The sequence below is a fragment of the Carcharhinus amblyrhynchos genome, chromosome 4 (assembly GCF_965287045.1).
Source record: "Carcharhinus amblyrhynchos chromosome 4, sCarAmb.v2.hapA, whole genome shotgun sequence".
Taxonomy (NCBI): Eukaryota; Metazoa; Chordata; class Chondrichthyes; order Carcharhiniformes; family Carcharhinidae; genus Carcharhinus; species Carcharhinus amblyrhynchos.
This window is the reverse complement of record NC_137327.1, coordinates 123,929,352-123,953,040: the sequence shown is the minus strand read 5'-3', so window position 1 is coordinate 123,953,040 and position 23,689 is coordinate 123,929,352. Positions and strand designations below refer to the sequence as shown.

General features: G+C 43.1%; 1 protein-coding gene across 2 annotated transcripts in view; it reads right to left on the bottom strand.

Annotated features, from left to right (window-relative positions):
• aff2 (AF4/FMR2 family, member 2) overlaps positions 1-23,689 on the bottom strand; it is a 473,840-nt gene that overhangs the window by 110,857 nt on the left and 339,294 nt on the right. For both annotated transcript variants that reach the window (XM_080187812.1, XM_080187813.1), the window contains exon 9: positions 8,107-8,141. In XM_080187812.1, coding sequence (XP_080043938.1) covers positions 8,107-8,141 — 35 coding nt within the window. The remainder of the gene's footprint in view (positions 1-8,106; positions 8,142-23,689) is intronic.

Sequence of the window (23,689 nt, the reverse complement as noted above, 5' to 3'; positions counted from 1 at the left end):
ATTTTATCTTTAATGGAATGTCTAGTTTCTCCATTATGATTTTAAAAACACATATTTTTAAAATATTAACATTTTAACAAAATGCTTGTGATATTTTAGCTCCTACCTGCACCACATGTGTGTGACCCAAGAATTTATTTTGTTCTTTGTACAATTTCAGCGAAGAGTGAGGGGTAATCTGTCACATTACTTCCTGGTTTGCTACCCATAAGAATTTTTAAAAAAATCTATCATGAGATATCACTGGCAAGGCCAACGTTTGTTGCCCATTCCTAACTGCCCTTGAATTGTTGGTAATTGTTAGGTCATCCAAAAATGTGCAGGTTAGGTGGATTGGCCATGCTAAATTGCTCCTTCGAGTCAAGAAGATTAGTAAGGTAAATAAATGGGGTTACAGGGATAGGGACTGGGTTGGATTGTTGTTGGTGCAGGCTCAATGGGCTGAATGGCCTCCTTCTGCACTGCCGGATTGTATGGTTCTATGATTTCAGAGAGCAATTAAGTGTCAACTAAATTGTGCCTGGAGTCACTTGTAGGCCAGACCAGGTAAGGACGGCAGATTTCCTTCCCTGAAGGACATGAGTGAAGCCGATGGATTTTTACAACAATGAGTGATAAAGGAAAAGTTGCTATAGTCCCAGATGGCCATAGGCTGCTCTCCCCTTTGACTGGTGGTGATTTAATCTGAAGTTCACCACACCTCTGGCGAGGAGTAAGGTTGAGAAGAAGAGCCTTCATGAATGACCTCAGCCTGTACAGGAATTGTACCCATGCTGTTGCCATCAGCCAACTGAGATATTCAACTCCTGAACAGATGGCAGGTTTGCGGTCACCATTACTGAGATTAGCTTTCAACTCCACATTTTTTTTGTTTGAATGCAATTGGCTGCCTAGCCTGTTTGACAATATTACTGTCGCTATGCCCTGGAGATCCTCTTGATGATGCCAAATTCAAGTTGGCGTCAGGAAAGGGGATACCCGTGCCAAAGAAATCACTAGATCTTTGCGTGCAACTTCCTTTGAGATCAGCACTGAGTGACGTAACTTCAAGTTAATCTTTTTGTATGGACTTCCTTTCATAGAATTCCTACAGTACTGGTGGAGGCCGTTCGGCCCATCGAGTCTGTACCGATCACAATCCCATCCAGGCTCTAATCCCATAACTCCTCACATTTACCCTGCTAATCCCCCTAACACTAGGGTCAATTTAGCATGGCCAATCAACATAACCCGTGGGAGGAAGCTGGAGCACCTGGAGGAAAACCACGCAGACATGGGGCAAAAGTACAAACTCCATACAGACAATGACACAAGGCCAGAATTGAACCTAAGTCCCTGGCGCTGGTGAGACAGCAGTGCTAACCACTGTGCCACCATGCTGCCTGTGGTGTTAGTGGGAGCATTGAATGTAAAACAGTTTTAAATAAAACTTATTTAGAAAGTGTTTGGCTATTCCATAACCTGATGTCCCATTTCAAAATTAATACATTGTGCCTCAAAATGTAGAGAAGAGAGACTGGATTATAAACAGGTTCAATGATTAGAAGCCACATTCCTACTTGCTGTTATTTCTAACATCAGTGTACAGGGAAGATATCTGTCAATGGCAAATTAACACAACAAAATTCTATCGGTCTGTTGGGCTATTTGCTCTTGCGAATGAGCGCTGACTTAATTTGCTTCTGACGTGTTAGATACATCAGTATAATGCCTGTGGTTTCACAGCAAGCATATTATGATAAGGGATATGACAGAGATAATCCCTGAAACAATATCATCCTCCAGTCAAAGATTGCAAGATTCAGCCACACACTTTGGAAAAGCAACCATTAATGTAATATTTAATCATATTTATACAGTAACAGACTCAAGTGTTTGTATTACTTGAAGTGCACAAGGTATTTGACAGCGTGAAATTCAAATTGTTCATCTTTAATGCCCCTAATAAGGAATTTGACTTTTCCTTCTTTGATTATTATCCTCAGTGTTTTGATCTCAATTTAACACATTATTCAATATGCACTCTTCCTCCAGCCGCCATAAACCACCTCACAACCAAGATCTTGGTCTCAGATCTCATCCTAGCTGACATCCTCTCTTCACTTAATTCCTACCAGGTATGGGGGATTGGAAGGATCACCACACCTCAGGCAAAATTGAAAAGGCAAGACCTTCATGAAGAACCTCAGCTGGTACAGGAACTGAACCTGCACTGCTGGCATTGCTCCGCATCACTAAGCAGCCATCTAGCCAACTAAGCTAAACTGACTTCAAGCCCATTATTGCATCTCTAGAACATGGCTTTGGTCTGACAGTAATGTGTTCATTGAAATTTACTTTATTCCTTTCTGCATGGCTGTGTCTGACATTGTCCAACAGTTGTGTTTCTGTGGGACTTTTCTTGAGTCCTCTCTTTTCCTCCCCCCAGTAGAAAGAAAATTCCTGCCTTCCCCATTGTGCTATCCCCAAACACAAATCTGAAGGGGAAGATTTTCCAGCCAAAATTCAGTGGGTTGCAACAACTTTTACCATAACTTTCTGTAATAGCACCTCTCATGGAGTAAAATGTCATACACACCTGATGTACCATTAGTGCAGAGACTTAGAGGGGGAATTCCTCAGCTGATGGTCCAAGTCGCTAACAGCACACATAGGTTAAGAGAAACAACTAAGGGATTAGAGGAGTGATCTCGAGGAAATCTCGTAGGCTTGTAGGGCTGGAGGAGGTTACAGAGATAGGCAGTCTCTCTGAGTCAGAAGGTCATGGCCGGAAACAAATTCAGAGACTTGAGTACAAACTTAACCCAACATTGTGTGGCAACGGTGGGGGAGTGCCGCACTGTCAGGAGTGTCGGCTAAACTTTACCCCCCCCCAATCTACCATGAGAATCGGAGCAGGTAGGATTTTATGATTTCTGGATGAATGAGGCCATGAAATCCCACCTGTTGTCTTTTGGATGAGACATTAAACTGAGGCTTTGTCTGTTCTTTCATGTATATGTGAAAAATCTTAACATTTCTATTTGATGAACAAAAGAGCAAAGAGCGGTACAGCACAGGAACAAACTCTTCGTCCACCAAGCCTGCACCAATCATGTTTTCCTACCACCTATGTGCTTATCCAGATAAGTCTTAAATGTCGCTAATATTTGTAACTGCCTCAAGCACCTCACTTAACCCCCAATGTGCCTCAACCCCCACCATCCTCTATGCAAAAACCATCCCTCGCACATCTCCACTGTACCTTTCCCCCCTTACCTTGAACTCGTGCCCCCTTGTGATTGTCTTTCTGCCCTAGGAAAAAGCTTCCAACTGTTCACCTTATCTGTATCCCTCATAATTTTATAACCTTCTATCAGGTCGCTTCTCAGCATTCATTTTTCCAGGGAGAACAATCCCAGATCATTCAATCTCTCCTCATATCCCATACACTCCTTACTAGGCAACATCCTGCTAAACCTTTTCTGTGCTCTCTCCAAAGCCTCCACATCCTTCTGGTAGTGTGGTGACCAGATTTGGAAACAGTTTTGCAAATGTGACCAACGTTTTACATAACTGTAAGATAACTTGCCAACTTTTATACTCGATGCCCCATCCGATGAAGGCAAGCACGCCATATGCTTTCTTCACCACCTTTTTCCACTACTTTTAAGGATCTGCATGCCCAGATCTCACAGTGTGTCTATGCTCCTGACATTTTTCCATTTATTTCATAGCTCCCACCTAAATTGGATCTACCAAAATGCATTAAATTCCATCTGCCATTTCTCTGCTCAATTTTCCAGCCTTTCCTGTTATATTCTCTGACAATCTTCATCACTATACACAACTCCGCCAATCTTAGTGTCATTCGCAAACGTGCTAAACAGACCAATTACATTTACTTCCATATCATTTATATATATTACAAACAGCAGAGGTCCCAGCACTGATCCCTGCGGAACACTACTAGTTACAATAAGAGTAAAGAGCTTTGTGGCAAATGCTTATCTCTCAAATGATACCTAAATCATAATATATGATAATTTATTTAATTGTTGATTGTGAAACCTTGCTGTTTGCAAGTTAGATGCCAAAATTAAAACCATGTTCACACCTTAAAGAGTTTAGTTGGCTGTAATGAGCTTTAGGAAGTCCTGACATTGTGAATAACACTGATAAAAATTTAAGGCATTTCATTCCTTTCTTTTTAAGCTCAGGAACTCTCTAGGCAGTCAATCATGTGTGAACCCAGAACCTACAGCACGTATAAGACCAACCCGATCTCATTAAAATCTCCTATTGGGCAATAGAAGAGAATTGTTTTGTTATTCTCTCTCATGTTGTAAACCAGAATTATCTCATTGGCTTGTCATTATGTCAATCAGCAACAGCTAGGTCTCAAGTAACTGAGAGTCTGTGGGATTAATGACATCCAAGTGCAGAATGCATGTGATCTGTAACCTGGCAACCTGACACATGTCATTATCTTTTCAAAATTGAGCTCTGGATTAAAGTTTAATTGATCCAGCAGTAGCGCCTGGACCTTGGGAATCAGCCAAACTACACTGAGAAACTTTATTAACTATTTATGCATTTAATAAATCAGCAACATTTGAATTATAACCTCATTAAAGGAGGTTCCATTTCATGATAACAGTTCATTCTTTTAACCCTGCTGATCACACACTGCTTTGCCTAATCCCCATATGAATGGAATTCTCTCTAGTAATCCTATATTGTAGAGTAATGAAGTTTACAGTGCCAAATCAGGCCATTCAGCCAATCATTTCCACGCTTGCCCTTGACTGAACCCATTCTGTACTTTCAAATGCTTGTCCCAATTTTCCCTTAAATGTTGTACTAATTACTCACCATGCCACAGCATTGCACTACAAACTCTGAACCTATCTCTTCACTCTCCTCCCTCACCGACTCCCCAATCAGAGGAAATAGTCTTTCCTCAGTACATCCAGCAAATGTTTCATAAAGTTAAAAAAGATTTAGTAAATCAGCTTTTGGCTTTCTATCAGTACAAACAGTCCTAGAATCTCAAGTCGCTCCTCATAAAGATAGCTTCCAATCCTAACACGAGCCTATGTTGCGCAGGCTAGGTGGCTTCAATGTGCTTGCTTTGATATGGCACATGAAAACTCCCATTTGTATCCCATCTACGGCCTAACTAGTATATTGTACAGGTTTATCAATACATCTTTTTTTCTTGTATTCTATTGAAGAAACCCAAAATTCCATTGACACTTTCAATGGCTTTATCTTCCTACATTTTCACTTTAAGGGAATTATATGCTTAATTCCCTTGGCCTCTCTATTCATCCACCCTCTTCAGTGCCCACAACAGCATGCTCCCATTTCTTCCACTGATTTCCTTCATGCCCCTCCACATTAAATTGTATCTGCTACTAGCTTGCCCATTCCAGTAAGTTGTCTAAGTTTTCCTATTGTCTCTATAGCCTTCCTACTCTCTCTACAGTATTCCCACTCTCTCTACAGTAATCTTACTCTCTCTACAGCCTTCCTACTCTCTCTACAGCCTTCCTATTCTCTCTACGGCCTTCCTACTCTCTATAGTCTTCCTACTCCCTCCCCAGCCTTCCTACTCTCTACAGTTTTCCTACTCGCTCTACAGCCTTCCTACTTTCTCTCCAGCCTTCCTACTCTCTACAGTTTTCCTACTCGCTCTACAGCCTTCCTACTTTCTCTCCAGCCTTCCTACTCTCTCTATAGCTTTCCTTGTTGTCCACCAAATCCTCCTAATTTTGCATTTCAACAAAATGTCAAGATTGTGTTCCCAATCCACAATCAAATGATCTGCTTGTATCAAGGACAAAAGTGGCCCTGGACTGATCTGCGGATACAACTCATCCGACACCTATTCAACCCGACTCTTTGTTTAGAATTTACTAAACATTTGACATCTCACTTGCTTTCATCCAAGTGCTTATTGGCAATAACAAGACCTAAAATTTTAATGATAAAATCTGTGAGGTTCCAGCACATTCCATCAATTGTCAGCCAAGGTTTGAACAATTTAAAGCCCTGGTTACCAAAGTGAGATGTGGAGAGAAGGTGGGATAGGATATTACTGACTTTGTGGGGTATGATCATCTTCATGTTGTATGCATGCATGGGCAAATATATTGAAGTCAGTGATAATGAAAATGGGGAGTGGTATGAAACCGACTGTGTGTCTGGTATCACTCAATTTACAGCAGTGCGCAACGTCATAGAGTCCCATGGAATCCCTATGGTGCAGAAGGAGGTGTGTGCCTGAACTGGTCAAGATACTGGGCAAGACGACAGCTCAGTAACTATCGCTGATTGCTGTGCAGACACATGGATTTGGGCCGGTGTCTGTGGGAGTTTGCGCATTCTCCCTGTGCTTGCATGGGTTTTCTCCGGGTGCTTCGGTTCCCTCCCACACCCCAAAGATGTGCTGTTAGGCTGATTGGCAGGAATAAATTGTCCCTAAATCAGTTTTCCCTCAATCTGGATGGCCATAAAACATTAGAGAGGGGTCATGGAGAGGTGGTGTTGAGATGGCAGCGTGGGCTCATTGGGCCGAAGGGCCTGTTTCCCAGGCTGATTTTGTTCTTTGTTTGTTCATTCAGCCCATTGAGCCTGCACTAACAATGATCCCACCCAGATCCTATCCTTGTAACCCCATGTATTTACCCTGATAATCCCCCCACTCTAACTGACAATTTATCATGGCCAGCCCACCTAACCCACACATCTTTGTACTGTGGGAAGAAACTAGAGGAAACCCACGCAGACACAGGGAGAACGTGCAAACTCCACACAGACAGTGACAGAAACCGGGAATCGAGCCCGGGTCCCTGGCGCCGTAAGGCATCATTGCTAACCACTGTGCCACTGTACTGCCCATCAAAATGACTTTGAGAAAATTACACTGGAGGACTTTCTTCAAAGTGTAAATATAATTATATGAATTTGGTGCAGGGATCTTGTGATGTGCAAGCTTCAGTCAGAACTGCAAACTACTGAGCTTGTCTTTTGCACTTAGAGCTTCACACTCCAGATAGAATAAAGTGTCAATCAATCAAAACTGAAAGGAAAAACATTAAAAAGAAGCAGACATGCAGAGGAGGGAACCCCGGTCATTTCTGGTTGTTTTTTCCGACCTTGAGATAAACTGGGAAGGTGCCAACATACTGTCAATCCGAAGAGACTTCCAGCAATAATAATAACCGGCCTTTAATTGACCTCGGGAGCCATTTCCACTGCTTCCCTCAGGAAGTATCCAGACACATTAAAAAGGATGGGTCAGTTTAAGATTCCAACTGCGGTAACTACTAACTAATCTCCAGCAAAAGCACATGAGATCCCATATTCATATCTAAGATATCAAATTCTCATGAAGCCCTCCCCACTGGGTCATTAATACCAAGTGTCACCTTGGGTCTGTTTAAAACATATTTGGGTGGGGAGAAGTGTTCAATTCATGCACACAGTGTGAAGTCTTACATCAGCGTTAGGGCAGTTAGCTTAGCATTGATTATCTGCTCAAGCGCACATTATCATCATTATTATTAAAACAGAGGTGTCCACACCCCTGTGGTCATTTTAATCTCATCCTTTGCACAGCGCAAAGTCCGTTCTCTCCATGAATGCCGTGTCTCAGAGCAGTGTGGGCGAGCGTTGCATTGTCACCAGTTTGAATTTCCAACACGACTATTTAAAGTCTTGTCACATTAACACTGAGTCACTGACACAGCCTCCACTTGCCTGTTTACTTACAAGGGGGAACCTGGAAGATGATTATTTTTAATCTCGTTACAGCTCATTTAAAGAAAACAACATAATCGGTTTCAGATTAGCTGCAGTCGCTGAGTAAATTTGCTGAGACAGTGTTACTGGAAACAAAGCACAAGTTGTATTGGAATCGAATTGGATAATTTATGACTAGCATAAAACATTTGCCCTCCAGGTAGTAATGGGTGGATTGCAATGTCATGCTTGTGTAATCACTTACCTGAATAGCGCAAAGAACATAAATAATCCCCCCCAACTGAACATAATAAACACTTCAGTGTGTGTTTATTGATCACAAATAGGAAATACAGCCACATTTTAAAAAAAACTTACTTTACAGCAATGGGTCGAATCTTGGTTTTCTCTACCTGCGAATACAAATAAAGGAAAAAAATTAGTTGGGCAGAAACAATGCAAATATGCAGCTTTTGAGCAGGCTTTTATAATTTAATGTTTCAGCACTTAGCAATGGATGCATGTCCTCCAATGCACAGAGTAACATTTAATCTCTTTTAAAGATTGCTGTTAAACCAACTGGACACATTTCCCATTGTAATTGCTGGATTTGGTTGACAGGGGCCAACCAAGCATTGCTTTAGTGTCCGCTGTAGTTCAGACGGCAGCACTCTTGACCCTGTATTGTGAGGTTGTGGGTTCCAGATCCACTCCAAAACCTGATCACCAAAACCTAGGCCGATACACCAGTATGTCACTGAGGGAAGGGTTGGCTTTTGATGTGAAACAAAGGACCCAGTCTTTCTTCTTCAGGGGACATAATGGGTGAGATTCTCTGGCCGCATGCACTCTGAAACCGTAATATCCAGCCCGAGGTCAGAGGACCTTGGCATGATCTGTCACAGACCACTCCGCCCACCTGCTATGATTCCCATGGTGGACAGGATGGGAAAATTCCACCCAAAAGATCCCATAGCATTACTGTGAAGAAGAGCAGGGAGTCATCCCCGGTGTCTTGGCCGATATCCATCCCTCAGAATAATATCACAAATGCAGACAGCCCAGTAACTATCAGACTGCTTTGTGTGGGAGAGAAACATAGAAACCAGAAGCAGGAGTGGGCCATTCAGCCCTTCGAGTCAGCCCTTCCATTCATTTTGATCATGGCTGATCATCAAATTCAATATCCCAATCCCCCCTTTCCCCCATATCCCTTCAGCCCCAAAAGCTATATCTAATTTCTTCTTGAAATCATACAATGTGTTGGTTTCAAATGCTTTCTGTGGTAGTGAATTCCACACATTCCTCTGGGTGAAGAAATTTCTTCTCACCACAGTCCTAAAATGTTTACCCCCTTATCCTTAAACAGTGACCCCCATGTTCTGGGCCCCCCCATCATCGGGAACATTCTTTCTGAATCTACCTTGCTGTGTGTAAACTGACTGCTGCATTTCCCGCATTACATGAGTGATTACACTTCAAAAAAAAACACCTCAATGCTGTAAAGCATTTTAGGATCTCCTGGGGTCGTGGAAGGCACTAAAGAAATATAATTCTTCCCCTTTCATTTTGCATTTTACTTTGTTTCAAATTTCAAGCAATTTTTTAAAAACGCCATGGGATTTGTAGCACTTCTTACCCGTCACTAATTTGCCTTGAACCAAGTGGCTTACTAGACCATTTCGGAGGGCTGTTAAGAGTCATTCACACTGCTGTGAGTCTAGGGTTACATGTAGGCCAGACCAGGCATGGACACTAGTGCCAGAATTTTACTAACACGCCCACCCTAGAATAAGAGGGTGTGTGAGACTTGCAGAGCGGCATTCTCCATTGACTTTGGACAAGATCTTACAAACCTTGGGCAGGTGTGGCAGTAAAACTTCAGCTTAGATTTCCTTTCCTACAGGGCAGATATTTTTTTCTGATAAGCAATGATAGCTTGGCCATTATTATTGAGACAATTCCGTCATTTTATTCATTGAATTTAAATTCCACCAGCTGCTGTGGTGGCATTCGAACTCACATCCCCAGACGGTGAAGAGTGGAGGCCTGGATCTTTCAGTTATCAGCCCAGTGACACGACAGCACCATCACCCCAACATAGATGCTAATACAACTAATGGTGAAAATTCAAACAAAACCAATACAAAAGCAGCAGAAGTATGCTGCTTACGGTGGGGACATTTGTTAGAATTTATGGAAACAATAATCATTCTTGTATTGTTATAGAATGGCCAGGTGGGGTTTATTTGTGGGAAGCTTCCAGAAAGCTCAATTCATGAAGAACCCAGCTTGTTCCTTAACGTTTACTGCACAGTTCATGACAGCAATAGTTAAACGTTGTGCAGTAATTAGCCAGTGATAAAGTTGACCACTTGAAGATGCTCCCCTATTATCTCTCGCACCATGACAGTCATTTCACAAGTGGGACAAGAATAGCCAAGAGGAATTAAAACGTCTTCTTCTGAAGAACAGAAATTACCCAATTATAGTTCCATTAATCGCCTCGGACTCTGTATGCTCTGTGCCATGCCATTTAAGTGGAGGCATTGTTTAATGTGGTGCTTATGGTGCTCTTGTTAGTGGGAATATTGGAAGAGCGGCGAGGAGCCTTTTAATCAAAGATGCATTGGTTTACACTCTTCATGCCTTCATTAGAATCTGCTCGAGAGCACCCCGGCACTCTCTACTGCTATAATGAGGGAAGCTAGAATTGTGGGTGAGGATATTTCACCCTTGAGCCTCTTGAGCCCCTTGAGCCTGTTCTGCCATTCATTAGAACAAGGATTGCCAGTTAGGCTGTATTCATCCTGCTTGCCGCAGCCACCTGGGTTGTATTCAAGTGAGTCCGAATTCAAGAAACTATTCAGCCTCTTCTTTATACAAAAGGGGCAAATGCCTATCTCAGGCCCAGAGCCTGGCTGCTTATGCTTTAGACTCTCCCGATATGGTAGGCAAAGATTTGGATGTGTGTGACATGCATGCTGAACACACCTGACATCCATTTTGCCTGCTAGTACATGGCCACAACATCAACGGATTTCAAGGCCCAAAGTCAAAGCTCAATCCTGGTGGGATTTCCCGGCTGTGCTCACCCCAATGCTGGAAAATCCCACCCAATGTCAATGACTTTTACTTGGTTCGTGTCCCACCTGCCATGATTCCCATGGTAGGTGACACAGGAAACTTTTGCCCATAGAGTCATACAGTACCAAAAAAGCCATTCGGCCCATTGAATCCATACTGAAAATATCTACCACTAAAGGCGCACTAATCCTATTTTCAAGCATGTGTCCCATATTGTTGAATATTATAATATTTCAAGTGCTCATCCAAATATTTCCGGTCTTGACTACCTTCCTGGGCAATGCATTCCATAATCCTACCACCCTCTGTGTGAAAAGGTTTTTTCTCAGATCCTCTCTGAATTTCCTGCCTCTCACCCTAAATCTGTGCTCCCTTGTGGTTGACCCCTCAACCAAGGGGAACAGTTGCTTTGTATGAATCGAATCATAGAATACTACAGTGCAGAACAAGGCCATTCAGCCCATTGAGTCTGCATCGACCACACTCTCACCCAGTCCTATCTCTATAACCACATGCATTTATCCTAGCTAGTCCCCCTGACACTAAGGGACAATTTATTATGGCCAATCCACCTAACCCACACTTCTTTGGAGTGTGGGAAGAAACCGGAGCATCCAGAGTAAACTCATGCAGACATGGGGAGAATGTGCAAACTCCATACAAACAATGTCCTAAGTCAGGAATACGAAACAGGGTCCCTGGCACTGTGAAACAGCAGTGCTAACCACTATGCCACCAGGCCGCCCATATCCCTCATAATCTTATACACTTCAGTCATGTCCCCCCTCAGCTCTGCTCGAGAGAAAACAAGCCTCTCCAGTCTTTCCTTATAGCTCAAATGCTCCATCCCAGCCAACATCCTGGTGAACTTCTGTGTCTCCTCTAATGCAATCACATCCAAAGTGTTTCTATTTCTACAATCAGCAGAGTTACTGAGTACATCACAGTCCTGGATACAGCACAGTGTGCAGCTCAGTCTGAAGCATACATAAATTGCCCAAGTTTCCAGTTAACTCTGCACATTTATGCACTTCCAAGGGGACACATGTTGTGGAATGCTTTTCATTGCCGCAAGGACAGGCTGAGTCAGATAAAGATTTGGTAGAGATGAAATTGCAGAAGCACACAAAGCCAGCAAGAGAATGAGATTAGTTTTGAATTGTTCTGGTAGTTGTTCTGGGGTAACTTGCTGCCAAAAAAACAATCAGTGGAAAATCTTTTTTAAACAGTGAATGTTTGGGATTGGAAGTGCAGTGACTGACCGGGTGGTGGATACAGATGTAATTGTCTTTTTCGAAAGAGAACTAGGCAAATATTTGCAGAAGGGATTTTGCAGGGATATGGGAAAGGACAGAAGACTGGGACTTTGTTTTTATTCATTCACGGGACACGGGTGTCGCTGGCTGGCCAGCATTGATTGCCCATTCCGACTTGACTTTGAACTGAATGGCTTGCTTGGCCATTTCAGAGGGCAGTTGCTGTGGCTCTGGAGTCACATGTAGACCAGACTAGGTAAGGATGTCAGGTTTCTTTCTCTAAAGGACTTGAGTGAACCAGAAAGGTCTTTCTGACATTTCATGATCATCTTAATTCCAGATTTTTAAAATTGAATTCAAATTCCATCATCTGCCATGGCAGGATTTGAACCCAGGTCCCCAGAACATTGGCTAAATTTCTGGATTAATAGTTTAGTGACAATAACACTCGGTGCTAACTAAATTGACTTTTGAAAGAGCTGAACAGTCAAATTCAAGGGCTGAATAGTCACCTCTGTGCTCTACCAATCCATGGTTCAACATTTCCATATCAAATGATACCCCCAGCAGCAGTCCTTTGGACTCCCAAAGTGTGAGTCTAGCATAGGTAGTATCAGGCCAACTATATAAACCATTGAGGCCGGATAAATTCTAGCATTTGGTCTCAGCAGAAGGACTTGTGTGCCTTTAGCACAATGCCAAAGTGTTCAAAGAATCTGATTCATCACTTCATGTGGACAAGTCTGTAACAATATAGACAAGCAGAGACTAGTGGCAAGCAGCTCTTTCAGGGACGAAGTAGAAAGGGTCCAGAGCTTTAAGTTTTTAGGCGTCCAGTTCACCAATAACCTGTCCTGATCCCCCCATGCCAACACTACAGTTAAGAAAGCCCACCAATACCTCTACTTTCTTAGAAGACCAAGGAAATTTGGCATGGCAGCTGTGACTCTCATCAACTTTTACAGATGCAGCATAGAAAGCTTTCTTTCTAGTTGTATCACAGATTGGAATGGCTCCTGCTCTGTCCAAGACTGCAAGAAACTACAAAAGATTATGAATGTGGCCCAATCCATCATGCAAAACAGCCCCCACCCTTTGACTCTGTCTAAACTTCCCGCTGCCTCAGCAAAACAACCAGCATAATTAAGGACCCTACGCACCCCAGATATACACTCTTTCATCTTCTTCCGTTGGGAGAAAGATACAAAAGTCTGAGAAAGATACAAAAGTCTGAGATCACGTACCAGCCAACTCAAGAACAGTTTCTTCCCTGCTGCTATTGGACTTTTGAATGGACCTGCCTTGCATCAAGTTGATCTTCCTCTATACGCTAGCTATGATCGTAACACTACATTCTGCACTCTCTCATTTCATTCTCTATGAACAGTATGCTTTGTTTGTATAGAATGCAAGAAAAAATACTTTTCGCTGTATGTTAATACATGTGACAATAATAAATCAGATCAAATCGAATGGTCGCATGAATTGTAATTTCAACACTTGTATGTTGATTTCAATTGTGGTTCAGCTGGTAGTATTTTCGTCTCTAAGTCAGAAGGATGAGGAATTCAAAATCTTGGCTCTAGACGCTCCAGCGCTCACTGAGGGAGCGCTGCAATCTCAGAAGTGCTGTCTTTTGCATACAAAATAATCCCATGTCACCACTTCCAAGAAAATAGGGCCATGACGGCTAGTGTTTATGCTTAATCAACACCACTACAAGAGACCAATCAGTTTTCATGTTAATGGTGCTAGTGGGATCTTACTATGCACAATCAACTTCCCGTTTTCTACATTACAACAGTGGCTACACTTTGAAAAACTACTTAACTGGCCGGAAAGCACTTTGTCAAGCCTTTAGGTCATAAAACGCACAATGTAAGCGAATGTCATTGAGTGGCATGGTGGCACACTGGTTAGCACTGCTGCTCCCCGTGCCAGGGACCCGAGTTCGATTCCAGCCTTGGGTGATTGTCTGTGTGGAGTCTGCACGTTCTCCCAATGTCTGCGCGGGTTTTCTCCCACAGTCCAAAGATATGCAAATTAGGTTGATTAGCCATGCTAAATTGTCCCTTAGAGTCAGGGAGGGCTAGCAGGATAAATATACGGGGTTACAGGAATACGGCCTGGGTGGGATTGTTGTCTGTGTGGGCTTGATGGGCTGAATGGCCTCCTCCTGCACTGTAGGGATTCGGTGATTCTTTCTTATTTTCAACTTCTATTAAATTCTGGGACTCAGATTGAAAAATGGCCGTGGCAACATAAATTATATTTGGTGCTATCCTTCTGCAGTTTAATCTCAGGACAGTAGGTTATTTTCAGATGCTTTATTAATAATGATGGGGGGACATATCACGGCTCCCAACTGCCTGGGAAGAAGAGACTTTCAGATATGGAAGGAACTCATTAATGTTCTTGGCAGCAAGGGGAGGGGTGCATGAATTGCTACAAATAAACATTTCCACTGTCATTATTACACCTGCTAAACACAGCTGTGAGCATGCCTCCGCTAAAAACAAATCATTCAAATTAAAACTGCAAAGGATGGGGATCTCTCTCACAGAGGCTGCTTTATCTCACTTTTGTGGAATGTCACAGTTCACACAGGGAGTCCAAGTTGCTGTGGCAACATGGACTTTGACATGCATTTTCCCATCTGGATGGATGGTGTTGGTGGAGGCTCCAACTTTCTTTCCGTCTTATGGCTGACTGGGAATTTCTCCTTTCCTTAATCCCTGAGACTGGTCTCCAAAGGATTCATGGCTTGATACTCAACCAGGGACGGCATGGTGGCACAGTGGTTAGCACTGCTGCCTCACAGCGCCAGGGACCCGGGTTCAATTCCCAGCTTGGGTGACCATCTGTGTGGAGTTTACACTTTCTCCCCCCGTCTGCATGGGTCCGAAAGATGAATGGGTTAGTTGGATTGGCCATGCTAAATTGCCCCTTAGTGTCAGGAGGACTAGTTAGGGTTAATGTATGGGGTTACGGGGATAGGGCCTGGGTGGGAATATGTTCGGCGCAGACTCAATGAGCTGGATGGTCTCCTCCTGCACTGTAGGATTCTATGGTTCTGCATTGGCCGCATTGTGAACATCAAGTCTCAGAATGAGATCTCTGGCATCACCTGGTCCTGCGGAAGGTGACACCAACCACCCCTCCCCCCAACCTCACTATGCGGCAGGCTCCTCAGTGATGCAACCGGTGGACAATGCAAATGCCCAATGACTTTGGCAGGGCTGGAAGATCTCACCGGCGGCTAATGATGAACCACGTCCACAATCGGAAAATCTGCCGGGGGGAGGGGGATGCATCTCAATCAGGTTCTCACCCCGAATGAATCAGTAACCCTGCACCCTGTGCATTTGTCACAGGTTGTGTGTTAAGTTCTCCTGAGTGCTTGAATCTTTCAGGATGCCATTTTCCAACAGAGACATGACAGTGTTGACCTTAACTGCCCATAGATCGCTGGGCAAGTAAGGCTGCATTCACAGCACTCACCAATACTAGTTTATTCAAATTCCAACAATCTGTGGCAAGGAAGGGACATGGAGCAGAGGTCCAATTCTCTGCTAAATTGCTGGATAATTTGGGCAGCTCCGCCATTAGTCTCGCCAAAACCAAAATAACAGTAACCTCACCATGAGTTTATCCATTCCAATTCATCGTGTGCCAAAAAATTGTTGAATTTTCTCTTAATCCAAATTAACCTCACTACAGCCAATTAGGGCTGAGCATCCAAGTCATATGAAATCTGCTAATGGCATGGTTTATGATATGATGCAACCTTGGAAGGTTAGAAATTGTTCCTAAGTTTTATTTCAACATTCGTTTTTTGCATTTGTAACTATTCTCTCCCAATCCACTCTCTTTCTTTCACTTGCTTTTTCTGTTCCTCTTTTGACTCTGATTTACCCAATTTCCTTCTCTGTCAATTCTTCCATTTTTTTTCTCCATCCTTTTCGTCTATTGATTAGGGAGATAACCTATTGGACTTGAGCTTCACAAGGGCCCAACTGCGCCATTGCTCTCAAAGCAATGTTGTTAGCTCGTGCTTCCAATTTGCAATGCAAGTCATTTTTTATCCATTCATGGGACATGGGCATCACTGGCTAGGTCAGCATTTGTTACCCATCTGTAATTGCCATTGAACTGTGTGACTTCCTCAGAGAGAATTTAAGTGTCAACCACATTGTTGTGGATCTGGAATCAGATAAAGTTTAAAGTTCAGTTATTAGTGTCACAAGTAGGCTTACGTTAACACTGCAATGAAGTTACTGTGGCAATCCCCTAGTTGGCACACTCCATCACCTTTTCGGGTATATTAAAGAAGAATTTGGCACAGCCAACGCACCTAACCAGCATGTCTTTCAGTCTGTGGGAGGAAACCAGGGCACCTGGAGGAAACCTATGTAGACACAGGGAGGATGTGCAAACTCCGCACAGGCAGTGACCCAAGCCGGGAGTCAAACCCAGATCCCTGGTGCTATGAGGCAGCAGCGTTAACCACTGTGCCACTGTATCCCCCAATAAAATGCATTCAAAGCTGTTTCGATAAAAGAAATTCAAAATCCTAAGAAGCAAGACTGTTTACTGTCTGCGTGAAACCCAAGCCACAAAGTTACAGCTTGATGTGAACAGACAAACTCTTGGGTTCAGGAAAGCCAAAAGAGATCACGCATTTGCTCGTGCCATTTTTGACATGATTTTGCTTTGAAGATGCACACATGGATGGATGAGCATTTTCCTTCAACATCCTCACTGAGATGATTGTGGCAACGTTTCAAAAGAAAAGGCTCATTTCCATCGAGCTGAAGTCAAGTGAACACAACCGAGCGATTAGATGTGGGTCTTAACGTAGATCTGTATTAGAAAAGGAAATAGTCGAGAGATAGCCAAATGTTGTCAGTTGTTTCCCCTCACACTTTGTAACGGTAAAACACACACAAATTGTCTCAATGACTAAATCTCCTCCTGCCTTCCCTACGCCGCAACCTGTTCTCCCTCAGATATGGACCGCGGTTCCAGTTTATTGCAGAACCCATTGATCTGTGTACAGTCCATTTATCATTCATGAAAGAACTCAGTGATCTTCACAGTATATTATATAACAACTCATATCATCTGTCAACTGCAGACTTATTTCTGTTTTCAACTCCATAGGGATTTTGTCTTTTTGATCCTTCTTGAATTAAAATGTTGCTAAGCAACACAGCCGGGAGGCATGCCGGCTCAATGCCTCTAAAAACACAGTCTATCAAATCATTTTAACAGCCTGAAATCCTTACTGCAATTCAGAAAGCACTATTTATTTCATGAAACTGCCACGCTGCTGGATAGATTTTAGACAGTAGTTTACCTAAGTGCAATTAACCTGTCACATTTGGGGTTTTTTGGAAGACAAATATTAAGGGGCATCCTTCGACTCAACGAAGCTCAAGGTTGCTTAACCCTGTCCTTTATTCAATCGGCACTTAGTTTGGATGGTAATGATGGCGCTTTGATCACTAAATCTAACCCATCAGGCAATAAAAGCCTCCCCAATCACCTTCACCATCATCCCATAGCTCAAGTCACATCACCAGTCAGGGCACTCGTGTATCCAAGATGATTGCATCCATCACAAGTCAGGGGGGTATGGTGGTTAGCACTGCTGCTGCCTCACAGCGCCAGGGAGCTGGGTTCAATTCCTGGCTTGGGTCACTCTCTGTGTGAAGTCTGCACATTCTCCCCATGTCCAGGCTCTCCAATTTCCTCCCACAGTCCGAAAGATGCGCTGGTTAGATGCATTGGCCATGCTAAATTCTCCCTCTGTGTACCCGAACAGGTGCCAGACTAGGGGATTTTCACAGTAACTTCATTGCAGCGTTAACATTGTGACATTAATAAATAAACATTGGTGCTTTTTGTAACAGCAACAATGATTTCACACTGCTCCATCTTTGCAGGTCTAAAGTCACACTGTAGAAATCCATCCATCATTCTCTTCTTGAGTCTGTCTTGATGAGCAAGTCATGAAAAAAAATGGAAAAGTCAATCAAGGTCTCCTTGCTGCTCGCACTATTTTGAGCCATGTAAAGAGTACATGGCTTTGATCAATTGACCTTTCTTTTCCATTTATATTCATGTGATTGTTGAAGAGTAGCAATTGTACCTTTACAAGGATAAAGAAAAGGAAACTGGAAATGGAGGAGACAAAGTTGGGCAGTTAATACCTTGAAGTATTGAAAGCTTTTGAGTAAGGGTGCAAGTGAAAAGGGGCAATACATTACATCGCAAGGGAAAAGTTCTGCAGTGCACAGCCTCAGGAACACAGATAACCATGTGGGCTGAGAATTCCACCAGGTCTGTTACCAAAGGTAAAATAGGAAAGGACGGTTAATTTTTGGCAAATGTGTCCTGTTGGTCAACACCACGGCAAACCTTGTACCATGGTTTTAGTTTTGATCTTTTCTTTCAGTTTTTCAGATTAGAAAATGCCTTCGTTCGATGGATGAGGGCCATAATATGGAAGATGTTTGGTGGAATCTAGAGGCTAATTTCGTCTTTCGCGAGAATGTTGGCGGGAACTCAAGGTGTGGCAAAACCAGGCAGTCACGGATCTCCCCAGCGAGATCATAATATCCAACTTGTACTGCCGAAATTTTAAAATAATAAACAAGCACATTTGCCATATATTGACAACCCCGGCATATAGTCACATCACACCAACATGAGGTTTGCAGCAAGTTCAGCTGGATGTGAAACCGTCGTGAGAATCCCCCAGGGGTGGGAATAGTCCCCCTATGGGGAGGGACATGGCTAAGTAGTGTGCTGGCAATGCTGCCAGGAGCATGTTGGCACTGCCAGTTTTGGCACTGCCAGGATGACACCATGCCAACCTGGCAGTGCAAGCCTGTGCCAGGGCACGCCCTAGTGGGAGCTTCGTAGGGGGAGGGGTTCATTGTGTGTGCTGACGGTTTTTATGTAGTGAGAGTTTAGGATCTAGATTGTACAGCCCAAGAGTGTGGTGGAAGCAGGTTCAATTGGGATATTCAAAAATTTGAATTTGATCGTTACCTGAAGAGGAAAAATCTACAGGGCTGCGGGTCAATGGCAAAGGAGTGGCAAGAGGTGAATTGTTCATGCAGATAGCTGGCAGAGACACAATGGGCCGAATGGCCTCCTTCAGTAGAATAACCATTCTGTGATGCTATGAATATAAGGCGTTATTGATTAGCTCCCCTGGGCACTGCTACACTTTACAGTTGTGCAACAATCCAATTAAAGTTTAATTTTAATTGTTTCCTTTGATCACAACAAGAAGAGAATTAACTTCCTGCAATCGCTCCCTTGGCTAAATGTGCCGATCCAAAAAGTGTCTTTCATCTAATGCAGAGCTCAAAGTCTTTGTGTACTCCTTGGAAGTAACTTGACCCAGAACCATGCACTCAAAGGTCAAGGGCGCTTTTTGCATCAGCATTCAATTGATTAACACTAACTCTCAAGAAGCATTGAGGATGTACATCACTCCACTCACATGGACATCCAATCAATATCTAATTAATCAGGTACATTTGTCTCTTAATTTGTTTGCTGTGCTGGACAATTTACTGGTCGCAGTTGACACTCTTTCTACTTGGATCATCACTTTTGTCCACTTGTTATTGATCTGTTAGCTGGATTGGTTGTAGAGCTTAGTATTCCATCTCGCTCGGAAGACACTGATGTTACGGAACACCACAAATGCTCTAATTTATTGATGGGGAAGAATGGTCTGGTTCCATTCCTGGCTGTGCTCAAATCGTTTATGCCTGTAGAATAACTTGCCTCTTTTCTACTATCATGGAGTCGACAACATACATGGCATAACGTTAAAAGGAACTGAGACTTGGGATGTAAGTGTCACTGACAGAAGCAGGATTTATGACCCATCTTTACAAACTGAGTGGTTTGCTTGACAACTTCAATGAGATGATAAGAGTCAAATACATTTGGGTGTGACTGGAATCACATATAGGCCAGGCTGAGCAAGGATGACAGCTTTCCTTCCTCACGAGACCAATGTGAACTAGTGGGATTCCAACAACACGTTGACAGCCACAGTCACTTCTACTGATTGCATTTTCATTTCCAAATTATTTTAAAACTGAATTTAAATTCAGGGTGGCGCGGTGGCGCAGTGGTTAGCACTGCTGCCTCACAGTGCCAGGGGCCTGGGGTTCGATTTGGGTCAAGGATCTGTCTGCATGGAGTTTGTACGTTCTTCCTGTTTCTGTGAGGGTTTCCTCCCACAATTCCAAAAGATGCGCAGGTTAGGAAGATTGGCCATGGCACATTGTCCCTTAATATCCAAAGATGCTTAGGTAAATGCATGGAGTTGGGAGGGTGTGGGTGGGCCTGGTTAGGTCAGTTGGTGCAGACTTGATGTGCCAAATGGCCTCCTTCAGCACAGTAGGGATTCTACGAAACCTGTCACGATAGGGATTTGAATTCGCTTTTCCTCACATTCATTCAGGAACAGGGCCGGTAATATAACCATTCCACTACTGTAATCAAAAGGTTTGATTGAATTGGGCATTAGACCACAGATGATTGGGAATACATACAATATAGGCGGCCATTCAATAAGATCATGATAGAGGTTTGTGAAGATGGGGAGAGACATAATTGCGTGAAGTGACTGGGGATAAACCAGAGAACAGGTTGCAAGCTGTGGTGCAGGTAGAAGAGGAAGGAAATTAATCCCGGCTCAGAGGGCAGAGAGTCCAAACTGAGATTAGGGATGGAGGGAATGGTAGGCGGGTGGATTATGGAGGAATTTGGAAATATAGATGAATTAGAGGGCTTACTCCCCTCTTGGGTGTTTCCAGTAGTCATTGACATTAGCAAAGAGAGCTAGTCAGGGAATAATAAGCCCACAGCACTTGATCTTCTGCCTGGTAATTTGAACAAATAAGATAATGACTGGAAAAGGCAACTAATCATGGAATCATAGAATCTCTACAGTGCATAAGGAAGCCATTTGGCCATCACACCTGCACCAACAATAATCCTACCCAGGCCATATCCCCGTAAGTGTAACATGAATGGGACCATTTATCTCATCTTAAATACAATATTGTTCAACTACATCAAGTAGTAAGATTATAATCTGACCATATTATATGAGAATGATCAAATACTTAACCAGATCCTCAAAGGTGAGGATCACTGTCACGGCCCTAAATTCTGAAATTCCATCTCTAAATCTCTCTGACTCTCTACTTCAGACAGCAATGTCCACGGTGGCACAGTGGTTAGCACTTCTACCTCACAGTGCCAGGAACACGGGTTCGATTCCCGGCTCAGGTGACTGTCTGCGCAGAGTCTGCACTTTCTTCCCATGTCTGCATGGGTTTCCTCTGGGTATTCCAGTTTCTTCCTACAGTCTGAAAGAAGTGCTGGTTACCTGCATTAGCCATGCTAAATTCTCCCTCAAATTACCTGAACAAGCGCTGATGTGTGGCAACTGGGGGATTTTCACAGTAACTTCATTGCAGTGTTAATGTAAGCTCACTAGTGACACAAATAAATAAACTTGTCTATCTGGCCAAACTTCTGACCGTCTGCTGGAACATTGCTTTAAATGGTTCCCTATCAAATGGTGCTATGGTGAAGCTCGTTGGGCATTTTAATATATTAAAGATGCTACATAAATATAAGTTGTTGTTGCTGATTGCTGGGATTAGTTGACAGTTCCATTATTCTCACATCATTCAACTGGCAGCATAGCAGGAGGGAAAATGAATCGAGCTGGGTGCATATTTTACCTAATAATTTCTATCTTCTTCCTTCTCACACTAACTCTACCATCAAAAACATCCACAAAGTGTAAACACACACACACACACACGCACACAGAATGGAGCATTACAAAACACTGACAGCCAGCAGTGTTAACATTCCAGATTGCACTCAAATTAAATTGTGCCAACATTAAGTCAAAACTCACACAGCTGAATTTTCTCATCCCAAAGCAGGGGTGGAATCCGAGGCAGACATGCTGGCAATTTCTTGCGACTAGCCAGTGTGCTGCGGAAGAGGGGTCGGGGGAGGGGGGGGGGATTGTGGCTGATGGAGACGATGGCTGCTTGGCCACCAGTGACAGGTAACCCATCAAGCCAATGGAAGTGCCAACTAAGGACACTCTTCATCCAAATAGTGTTTCTCTCCTGGAATGTGGCTGCAGATTCCAGATTGAATGGTGGCATAGTAGTTAGCACTGCTGCCTCATAGCGCCAGCGACCCGGGTTCGATTCTGGCCTTGGGTTACTTTCTCTGTGGAGTTTGCATGTTCTCTCTGTGTCTGCGTGGGTTTCCTCCATGTGCTCTGGTTTTCTCCCACAGAGTGAAACAAGTGCTGGTTAGGTGAATTGGCCATGCTAAATTCTCCTTCAGTGTACCCGAACAGGTGCTGGAGTGTGACGACTTGGGGGATTTTCACAGTAACTTCATTGCAGTGTTAATGTAAGCCTACTTGTGACTCCAATAAATAAACTTAAATTCTAATTTATTGCTCTTTAGCCTTTCTCATGGGAATACAAATTTGGTTGTTGCAAAGTGGCCTCATAATTTAATGCTTTTTGTATCAAAATCTTTCTTATGAACCTGCGCTGCTCACAATTGAACACAATATGGGTTAATTATGGGACAAGTATGTGTTAAAATGTCACCGTGTTGATGGCTTGTGGCAAGTCACTGCTCTTGATGAGAATGTCTTCTAAACAGCGTAGATGTGTTCTCAATTTCACTTTCAAATTATCTTGTCATGTAGACGAGAAGATATTGTCAAATATGTTAACACCTAACTAGTGTGGATAGACACAAGGAAGAGTTCATAATGATGATGAGGATTCACCTCTAATGAGGGTCAGGAATGACACAAGTGAAAAACTGGAACTGAAATCGCTGGTACAAAATGAATGGGAGCGTTATCTCTCTGTGGGGATGAGAGGTAGCACTGATTCAGCAGAATCATATCATTGCTATGTGCCAGGTTGTGTAGTCTAGGTTTTGACTCTGAATCAAAAGGTTATGGGTTCAAACTTCACTCCAGAGATTCGGGTGCAAAAACCGAGTAAGTGCTGTCCTGTCAGAGATGCAACTGTTCAGATGAGACATCAAATTAAAGCCCTGTATGCCCTCGCGGAAGGGCGTTAGAGATGCTGTTGTGCTATTTTGAAGAAAAAACCTAGGGTCCTGATCAACATTTGTTCCCTCATCAATTTAATTACGACAAATTATCTGGTCATTGTCATATTACTTTTTTTGTGGGGTCATGCTGTGTGCACATTGACTGCCATGTTTTCTACATTACAGCAGGGAATATGCTTCAGAAATACTCAGTTGATGCAAAGCCCTTTGCTGGACAGGAAACATAGCTCTTCATTGTTTGATTCATTGGTGACACGTGGGCCTTACTGGCTGACCACTATATATGGTCCATCCCTAGTTGTCCGAGAGCAGTTGAGAGTCAACTACATTGCTGTGGCTCCAAAATCACATGTAACAATGGCAGATTTCCTTCCCTAAAGGTGCATTTTTCCAACAATCATTTCATTGTCATCAGTAGATTCTTAATTCCAGATTTTTTTTGT